This window comes from Eucalyptus grandis, chromosome 2, assembly GCF_016545825.1.
Source record: "Eucalyptus grandis isolate ANBG69807.140 chromosome 2, ASM1654582v1, whole genome shotgun sequence".
In the NCBI taxonomy this organism is placed as follows: Eukaryota; Viridiplantae; Streptophyta; class Magnoliopsida; order Myrtales; family Myrtaceae; genus Eucalyptus; species Eucalyptus grandis.
In genome coordinates this window covers 19130683-19141577 of record NC_052613.1, presented here as the reverse complement: position 1 = coordinate 19141577, position 10895 = coordinate 19130683, and the positions used below count along the sequence as shown (strand labels likewise).

At 40.0% G+C, this 10895-nt stretch overlaps 1 protein-coding gene across 1 annotated transcript; it reads right to left on the bottom strand.

Moving 5' to 3' along the window:
• Positions 1-2839: 2839 nt before the first annotated feature.
• LOC120290290 (probable glucan 1,3-beta-glucosidase A) lies at positions 2840-6314 on the bottom strand. The gene is made up of 8 exons (XM_039306170.1): positions 6049-6314; positions 5848-5967; positions 5562-5750; positions 5245-5403; positions 4573-4742; positions 3707-3862; positions 3261-3613; positions 2840-3143 (listed from the first exon to the last, which is right to left on the bottom strand). Exons 1-8 carry the CDS (start codon positions 6235-6237, stop codon positions 2962-2964), a joined length of 1518 nt encoding a protein of 505 aa, XP_039162104.1. The 5' UTR covers positions 6238-6314; the 3' UTR covers positions 2840-2961.
• Positions 6315-10895: the final 4581 nt, after the last annotated feature.

Genomic DNA, 10895 nt, shown 5'->3' with positions numbered 1-10895 from the left:
TTATTTCCAAGTTTCACGGGGGCACTTGTCAAACATTGCAATAAAGAAAATTTATCATTCCCAATATACTGTGTTTTTCATGTTATGTGTCATGAGTCCGGTAAAATGAAAATATTTCCCAAAGCATAGTTCATAAGTGCCTCTGGAGCGTTCATTAGCAAGACCCCTTCTATAAAAAAAATATACTTAATAAGTATCTCAGGGGCACTCCATGCTTATCCTTTTATTCTATTAAAATATCGTTGCTTGCCTCTTGTGTCTCCTCCATTCTCTAATTGGTTAAAAAAAAAGAAAAATCTCTAATTGCTGAGCAATACTTCTATGGAACGATACATATGAGCCGAGTAAATAATAGCTTTTGGGTAATGTGAATATTATACAGGGTCCACATGATATGATATCTCAAAGAACTCTTTTATAATTCATAAAGGTGAATTTCTAGGAAATGGGCAAGACATGACAAAGAAAAAGGAATCACTCATCTCCAAAATGAAAAGGATGAGGGGTTCTATGCTTTTGAGAATCTTCGTTTTATCCCCAAATCTTGTTATTTTACATGACGAAACTTTTGGAGCACTTGTTACCAAAAATATATTTATTAATGTTTGCCATGTGGGAAGCTAACACGCTTCGTACAAAATGGAAACATCTCAACAATTCGAGGATGTTTTTCTATATTGTTAGGGTGCCCGCAAATAATTACACAATCACATCAGCCCACGACGTTTGGGTAAATTGTGGCGTTTGCAATGTTCGGATCGTGATTGTTGGGGTCACGACCCGAATCAATAGGATCATACGATGAGAATTTTGGCTGCACTTCTGCATTTTGCACTATTGTTTCTTTTTAAAGATTCAAGAAAGTCGCCAGCAACTACGTTGACGTCATTGTACTGGTGAATCAAACTATTAAGTGCCCCGCCATCTAGTGGGAATTGGAGTGTAACAGTAAAAGTACACTGACCTTTTTTTTTTTTATATTTGATCTTATGATTGCAATTAACAGCATTTTGATCCCAAAAATAATAATAATAATAATAACAGCGCAGCTAACCTTGAATAATTGTCATTAAGGTCTGACACCATTACTGAATATTTGATCTGAGTAGACCTACCAAATTAATGGATTAGGTTGGATTTGGATCAAATCATAGATGGTTCGAACCAAATTGACCAATTTAACCTAATTCGATTCATTTATCATAATACAAATTTTTCAATTCATACTCGACCCAACCCATTTAACCAAATATAGGAAAACTCGTTTCTTATGGAAAAAAAATGGTATTGATAAAACTCTTTTATACAATACAAATTTAGTGGACAATTTTTATAATTCAAAAAAAAAAAAAGTCGAGGCTTCCTTTTTCTGAAAATATTGTTCAGGAAATCATTTTTAGAAAATATCAATATTTTCTAATAGTTGCTTAAAATGTGAAAATAAATTGAAAAATATTTTCACCATTTGGTATGGAAATTTTGATTTAATTTTCCTCCATGCATTCCTTTTAATATTTTTATTTTTATTTTTAAAAAATCAAAATTTTAATTATTTTTTCTTTTTCTTCTTTTCACCTCGATCACAAGCCACAGTAACGGCCAGTGACTAGTTACAAATGAGCTCGAGCCTCACCACGAGGCCAATGAGGCCGGAGCTTGCCTAAGGCTAGCGAGCTTGAATCTCAACAAATTAGCAAGGCTAGAGCCTCACCAAACGTCGGTGAGGTCTTGCCCTTGCTCGATTAGCGAGCTCGAGCTTTGCCAACCTACAACAAGCTCATCCCTCACCTAGTCGATCGCAAGCCATTGTTGTGGCTAGCCATAGTAGGAAGAAAGAAGAAGAAAGAAGAAAGAAAAAAATTAAAAAATAATTATGATTTTGATTTTTTTAATTATAAGGTTCAAGAGGGAGAGAGTGTGTGGGTGAGCCTAGTGGTTTGAAAATGGGTTATAAACTCAACCCATATATACCAATTTATTTTAGCCTTTAAAATTTTTAACCCATTTAAGAAAGGCTATTCACAATTTAAGTAATCCATATATGACCCAATAGATTGGTTTAAATTAGCTCCCGAATAACCCAAAAGTCCAAGTTGAAGAGTCTACTACTATAACCCATTAACGTGTCAAAAGTAGGGTGAACATATTGGACTGCTCGGATCGGAATGCTCGGACCAAACCGGCTAGTCCAGTTTGGTCCAATTTGGTCTAGTTTAGGGGATATCGGTCCAATTCCTAGTTCCATAAAAATGGAACCGGTTCTTTGTTCTTGAGGGGAATCGAACCTATGGACTGAACCGAGACTCTTTTCTTTAAAAAAAATATTTTTTTAATTTCTTAAAAATAACAATAAACCCTAAAATTGTAATAACTCTAATATTTTTTTAAATTAAAATTAATTTTTTTGCTAAGTGGCCGATTCCATTCGACTGCACCGGTTAGTGTGGTTTGTTCTGGTTCGAGAACCATTCGGCCCGGTCTCTGATCCCAAAAAATGAGAACCAGACTAGGAACCGATTACTCCTAGTCAAAAGTTAGAAAGTCTTTCAGGTGGTAAATAACAATAGCTCAAAGCTTTGATTCCTTGAAGGAGTTAGTACGCCATCACGATGCTGCCGAGTTCCGTTATGTATGTTAAATCTGAGCTTTAACATGATCCGATTAAGTCGGCCCACAAAGTAATCCCAACGCAGCAATCATTTTTAGTCGAAGTATGGCGCGATCATGACTACAAGCATCATCTAACACCGAGGCCTACGTTTTGGCCTCGCATCATTGCTTGTCCATAATTTCTTCTTCGGACCTCCAATCAATCTTGCTTATGGCTATGAACCATTCAGAAATAGTAAAAGCTATTTATTCCACTTTAATGGGCTCCAACCGAGGTGATCATCACGAACATCGACTATATGAGCGTCAATGCGTAGGAAAATACCGAAATAATTCGAATAGGTAAACTGATTAAAGCGTTATATAGCCATTGTTGATCATCCACTGCAGACTCCACTTGGTGTTAACATTCTTGAGGGTCCAATAGGCCCATCCGAACGATGCTCTCCCGTACACCTCGAGCTGTGCCTTTGCGAATCTCTGGTAGTCTTCCTTCGTAGCTCCGCTCACTTGCCACTCAGCCACCCATTCACCTTCACCCAATTCGCAAATCAAATCATCAACAAAGTTTTATAAGCATTTCATACCGTTCAGCTTTCAGCTATCTCGTCGTAGAAAAGTATCGACAAATGGCATCACCATTGACTTACCCACAAAGGTGAGAGGACCGTTCGCCATGGTGATGTCGTTCAACTGCGCCGTCCTGTTAGTGTAGATGAAATCGATGTTCTGTTGGACCGTCATGCTGTTGAAGATATCCTGGAACAGATTGTAGTAGTGCACATCGACCACGGTCCCGGCCAAGCCACTGGCCAGAGAGAAGAGCTCTTTGGGATCGGCAGGCCCGAGGCGGTTCGACATCACTACATAGGCCGTTTGGGAGTGCCTGCGCACCGCATCATATCCAGCCTTGTAGTACTTGGTCAAGGTGTCGAGGGCTACTCCCGGAGAGAGAGGCTCGTTGATGAGCTCGACGGCATAGAGGCTCGGGCTCTTTGCGTACCTGAAAAATGGCATTTGGAACTCCAGATTTTCTGACTTCGCCCTGATATATGTGATTCCATTTGATACAGAAAGCGGGTGGAAAAGTTTTTACCGAGCAGTGAGGAATTCAATGACAGCTACTGTTTGCTGGATGTTAGCATCGGTGGCTCCCCATTCCTGAGATCCGTCCCTCGATGAGCTGTGTTCATACCCATTTTGTGAATCTGGTGCTGCGTGCAGATCGATTATGATGTTCACACCATATTTCCTACCAAAATTACAGAAACATTAGAGGTGGTCAGTGCGGAATTTAGGCCCTTTTCAAACTTCTTTACATGCACATGATAATAGGACGAAGGGGCATCATTGACTGCGTTATATCAAGTCTAGCGGAACATTTGGCATCAACTATCGCCCATGTAGTAAATACCTACTGTTGGGTAAAGTGAGGATGAGATAAACCCTAGATGAGTGCGGTTTATTAGCCAATCGTGAAGCAGTGGGTACCACTCATTCCTCTAGAATATCATAGGTAATCAATTCAGAGTGAGTTAAAAAGTGTAGTGCCATTCTATTTTTTTTTTCTTTTTTTGGTAAAAGGTAAGAAACATTTGGTTTGAGCCATAAACACTTGGACATCCCTAAATATATGAAACCCTCGCCTAGAGTCCTATAGGCAGTACAGAACCGAGGAAGTACCTCTATAAGGGGTAACTAGCAAATATTTTAAATACAAGCAGACAGGAGATTGGGCTTACAATAGGCTTTAAACTTCCGACCTCATGAAAGACAACGTGACTCTTTTATCATTGGGGCTACCACGCTCGATGGCGAGACAAAATCTTCGGTTGCCTATTCAACATCGAATGTGCTAAAGGAGAGGATAAAGGTGACGATAATGCGGAATCATGTTCTCTGCAAATGGAAATGGAAAGTGCGAATGCGACGTGCGAAGCTTCATAGGAAAGTGGGACTTACTGTGCCCAAGAAAAGGCATTGTCAAGTGCGGCCAAGGAGCCTCCCACGTAAGGCGGCGGAGGAGTCGGGTCGCTCGCTATCCACCAGCCCACTGGAATCCTCACCGCATTCAACCCATTTGTCGATATGAACTTGAAGTCCTCTTCCACTATGAATGTGCTCCAATGCTCCTGAAAATCCAGAACAACTGGTTATATGGAGAGGCAATAATCAAGTTCAAGCATGTGAAGGAGATCCTTTAGTTCAACGGCGATATTCATTAAATAAGTTGAAATTTCAACCCCTAGCAGTAGACAGGCAGCAGCCCTCCGTTGCTGGGTATTGAAAATTGAGCGCGGACGGTTAGTTGGACGGTGCTTAGGAACGGTCAAACGCTCAAATCTTGATAGAAGTCGACAAGTTCGCTTCTCATTTATAAAAAAAAAAAAATCGTCAGTATCAAGACGAGATGGTCGCACGGGCTGGATTGTTCTGAATTAGGCACGTCGGTCCTTTGACCAAGAGAAAATAAAAAAAGAAAAAGAAAGGGAGTTGGAAACCTAAGCATTCAACTTAGCGTTTGAGAAGTAACCGAAGGGAAAATACGAGCAGCTTAGCTAGCCGTCGGAAAATGTCATTAAGCGAAAAGTAGAAGAGTAGAATGATGGCGCTCCTTAGTTCTTGGTTTCTTACCCTCATGACTTGCGGGGCTTTTTCCGGTCCATAGCCGTTAGTGACCTGAAACTCGCCTCGCAACCCACCGGAAAAGGTCATCACAAAAACGGATGGGTCGTCATCGCCCCATCCGCCCTCCCCCTTGTAGTCGGCCGTCACCGATACCTCTGTCTTCGCCTGCAGCCACCACCAGTATCGCACACCCATCTCAATATATGATTCATTCAAGTTTCAACATTGATTTGATCTTAGATGTTCAACCAGCTATCGCCCAATGAAATTGCCATTATTTATTATCAAGAAAAACTGAAACTGAGAATGGAGCATCTCATTACTTGCAAGAAGAGGCCATTGGAAGCTCTGATTTTGACTCTGCTCGGGTCATCTGAATTCCTGATTATCTCGAACGTCGAGACGGGGGACTCCGAAACGGCCACCACGTCAACCCCGTTCGCGTCCAGCCCCACAAACTGATTGTTGAAGACCCTGAAGTTGAAAATCAGAGTCTCGTTGATCCTCCACAACTGCAGTCACAAAAACAAAAGGTATACACGTCTCCTCAGTCATTGCTTTCACTTTGGATCGAGCAACTAAATTCCTCTCTAGACGCTGCTCTTTCACCTTGAAGGTTTCCCATCCGGAGGCGGCAGTGCGGTTGGCGACTATGATGGTCCCGCCACCGCTCTCGGCGCACAGATACTTCCCTACCGTCACCGATTTGAACTGAAGCCCAGTTCCATCCTAGAATATTGCAGCAAGATTCATGAACGAACATAAACGAAAAGGCCGCAACACTTTGGCGAATAAGGGAAAAGCACGTACCAAGAAGTCCTTGTTGGTGATTCCATCAAACAGAGAAGGCTTGATCCATCCTTCCGTGACTAACCAACCTCCGAGGTTGACTGCTTTCAGTTTGTACTTGGGATCGACCCTCCCATGAGAAAGGAATGGGGCGGAACATAGCATGAAAATGCAGATCAAGAGAAGTTGTCTTGCTTCCTTCGAGAACATCGTCGTTCCTTTCTTGTTGTAACTGTTAATTTTTTTTTTTAATCTTCGTCTCCTGTACGATTGGGGTGATAAATTGGAGAGAATACATAGAAAGTAATGAGAGAGAAGTCAGAAGTCAGAAGTCAGAAGTCAGAAGTCTAGAAACGTTTGGCCAGTAGGATGGGCTGAACATGCAGGCTGCAAGGAGTTGACCGCTTCCTACTTTTGAAAGAAACGCAAAACAATTAATTCGGCTGGTCGGCAAAGGCAACTTTAAAGGAGTTTGATGTGGGCTTGACTTCAAATTATCTTTTTCGGTCAAAGTAACATGTCAATTATTTGCACGGAAGTACAGGATAGAAACATACTAATCTAACTGCAAATAATTCTAAACATCTTCAAAACAAAACAAGCTCTAGATGATAAGAGGAATCAGTAGAATAAAGTCAGGAGTTACACCCTTAAAAGATAATTTTGAGATTTTGAATCACTAAATCTATCTTCTGTTATGAGCACACGCTAAGATCTCCATCTATTGCTATAACTTTATCTTTCAGTAGTGTGCACCTAAATTTAGCGTCCCCAACACTATTCCCATTCAAAGAAACAAGATTGAACGAGCATGGACCTTACACTTGTAAGAGCAAAATCTTCACAAAACTCCTATAATTGTCTTTGAAACTGGACTTGTATGGCAACAAAACCCGAGGAAGCGAAAACACGAAATCATACACGCAAAATCCTCAAATCTAGACTAGATTGGGAAAGAAATATCCTCAAAACAGGAAAGATGAGCTTCTAGATTAGATCAGAAGAGAAAAGCTCCACAAAATAAGATGAAAGCAACAATAAGATAATAGAAAAACGAATTAGCCAATGAAAAGAGAAAAAAGAAGGGGAGGGAGAGATCTTGCTCAAACCCCACCTCCCATGAGATGTGAACATATTAATTATTCCACAATGCACCAAATCTCCAATTCAAGACTTCTCTAACATTCATTCCACATGTATCTTAACGAAATAAGCAAATCTTATTTCAACGACCACATTCATATGCCTAACATTATTGCCCGATTGTAAATTGATGTTAATATACAGAGTATTGTTTTTTAATTAGCACCTTCTGAAAGTTAAGGAAATGAATAGACCCGAGGTTTAACTTTTTTGTAGTAATGGAAACTTGAAATTGGATCTCATCATGTGGCCAAAATGGTATTGGTCAGAGACGTTTGGCTAATGGGATAACGACACCGCTAGAGTATCATTCCAATTAGTTCAATCCCCTATACCTACTTTTTTTCTTTTTTGGATAAAGTGATCTCTAAACTATATTTCTTTTTATTCAAGTTGGTTCTTCTATACAAAAACGAAAACGAAATGAAAATCCACGTAAGTAATGACTAACTAATTTGTATTGAATGAGTCGAAATATTAGAAAATTAATAGAAAGGCACTTATCCACTTAAAGCACTGACGAGGCCCACCAAGTGCTTGCCCACCTCTAGCCAACCACGGCATAGTCGTTGCCGCTGCCGCCACCCTGGTGGCCTCCGATTCAGACGAAGGGAGAAGAGCTGGAGAGAGAAGTGGTGGCACCTTTTAGGTTGTATGAAACTTGGGTTGAGTGACCCATATCGATCCAACCGTACGCCACCCTCGACAAGCTAGATCTCGCAAGGCTTGCTCAACCCTGACCATCCGTCATCAGGGTTGCCCAGCCCAAGAGATCTTTTCCTGTTCACATGACCTAGCCGTGATCAGACTGTGGCCACCGGCTCTAGCAAAAGGGTTGGTGTTTTTTGGCATCCATGGTCTCTGTTTTCTTTTTAATTTTGGATTTTTTTTTTCGAATTTTAAATATTGTCATTTTTATATTTAATAATATTTAAAAGTCATGTAAGATGCTAAGCCAACACCACATCACCATTTAACTTTGATTTAATTTCCGCGTGAAACTTTTGCCACTATCCTTTAGGTAATCAATACTATTATAAGAAGTAAAACGGACATCAATCCATTTAAGCTTTCTAAAATGTCTTTAATAATGTCTGTTGTAAATATTAAATTCATGAGAAAATGAGAACATTATAAATTTTATATAATCTCGTCGCATGCTAAATATTAATTTGGATCTTTTCCATAAAAAAACAGCCTTCCTGAAAAAGACATCAATTCTTGGAATATTTGTACCTTTCCACATAATATTTCCTCGTAAACCGTGTATTTTTTTTTTGTTCAATAATGTCTTCTCATTATTTGATAATTAAAATATTTAGTAATAAATTCGGTTCTGCCGAATTCTCGCATGTCTAGCTTCTTGCACACACCCATCGCGCATATGCACATCTGCTAGTTACCCATAAAAAGTATACGTCATTCCAAGAGATTCGTCGGAATGGGTATGGTAATATCACCCTATTAAAAAAAAAATCACATCACAAAAGAATGCAGTAAAATAATCATTTGTGCTAGTGGAGTTAATCCCAATTGGACTCTGTGCTTCTCCATCTAGAAGTATTCAGCCGGGAATTAGGTTTCGTTGACCAGTTGTTAATCCTCAATATTGGAGAGATGACGCGGCAATGCATGTTCCATATATATTCTTTTACATTATTTATTTGCATACAGTAGTCATCGTGGTCGCTTCATTGATGGGGATGTAAATGTCCAGACGAGGTGCACATTCGAGCATATGATATAAAAAATGTAATACTACTGACGCTTCGCAACGTGATACCTCATGCGTTGCCTTGAAATCGACATATTATTATATGAATTTGATCATTTCATTTCTAGTACACAATTTCCCTGATTAAAAATGCCAAGTTGTGACACTTATAACGATGTGCTTCATGTGCCTCAAAAGTTTCGTTTTCCTTACGGCTATGGCGTTGGGGGAACATTTCACAAACGACGGCATCAAAATTCGGAAAGTAATTTAATCGGGTCTCAATCAAACTATGTTGGTTGTCCAAATCCTATTCAATGATCAAAATCATAATTTAGTAATTTGGTTGCGAAATCCATAAGAGCAATTAGTGACCCTCGACGACCACTCAAAAGTGCATGTACGCATCTTGACTGAAAATGTAGGTCTCAGAAACTAAAAACAATAAAAAAAAAAAATAAAGAATATAAAAGAAGAAACAAGATTTCTTTTCTTATGCTATCCAGGACTGTATTAAAAGGTGTGGAAAAACATTGAGAATTTTAGGGCTCCGTTTATTTCACGATAATAATAATCGCCTATATCGTTTGGAAATTATAATAATTGTTCAATGGAAATTTCTCCACCATCTATAAACATTCATGTCCAAACATCTTCATATATGATAAAAATAATTTTAATTTCATTTAATTTTGTAAGCGACACGAGTGATCATTTTTGGAAATGGTCTTTTTTTTTTTCCTTTTTTTTTTCTTTTTGGCTATGATCAAGTAGTGATTTTTAGGGAGAAAAGATGTTCATATAATTCGCCAAACAAAATTATACAATTGCGATCTCTTTTGGGCTTGGCCCACGAAGAAAGGAATGGGCCCCACGCCTTTCGTTCAAACCTCTGACGCGGTGTGAAACCCCGCTGCTGCGTACGGTCCGGACGCGGCTTCCTCGATTACAGCTCTCCTTTGCTTCCTCTCTCTCCTATCAGTCGAGCAGTCATTGCCTGTTGCCCCGGCGCACGAGATCCCAGCTGGCTCGCGCCGTTAGATCAGGCGGCTTCCCATGGGTCCCATCTCATCTAACGGACGTACATAAGCCCGCTGGATTCATGGATTTTCTTTCCTAATGAATTGGCAACGCTATCATGATTCCCGCCATGTGACCACCGCCAGCTGCTGGCCCAGCACTCAATGCAAATGCTCCGAAAGAGCAAAAAGGAAAGACAAGAGTCAAACGGGTGCAGGACCCGCGGTGGTGGACTTGCCACAGCCGGTCCAACACCGGCGGTCCAACACCGGCTCTATCTCTATCTATAGATCTCCGCCCACTTGAGGCGCCACCAATTCCGCCGCCCCCCATGTTCCAATATTCCCACCATTTGAGGTGCCAGTGGGAGGAGTACGCATTCCTCTCGTGCCAGACTGATGACCACTCATAAGGGCATGTACACGTCTTGACCGAAAACGTAGTTCCCAGAAACTAAAAACAATATAAAAAAAGAATAAAAAAGAAGAGACAAAATTTCTTTTCTTGTGCTATCTAGGAATGTATTAAAAGGCGTGGGAAAAAATTGAAAATTTTAGGGTTTCGTTTGTTTCATTAAAAGTAAGTGGTTTGGAAAATATTTTCTTAACAACAATCACTTGTATAGCTTGGAAATTATAATAATTAGTCAATGAAAATTTCTCCTCATCGATAAGAACTTATATCTAAACATCTTCATGTATGATAAAAATATTTTAATTTCATTCAATTTTGTAAGCGATACATAGGTAATTATTTTTTGAAACGGTCCTACTTTTGGCTATGATCAAGTAGTGATTTTTAGGGAAAAAGGATGTTCATATTAGGGTGTGCATGGTCTGGGCGAACGGTTCCCGACCTAGAACCGAGAACCACCCGCTAATGAGTGGTTTCGAAAAATTGGAACCGGAATCCACCCGTTTGTTATATGGATTCACCCGAGAACCGGACCACCGGTCTGGTCGATTCCAGTGGATCCATAGAATTGGTCTCA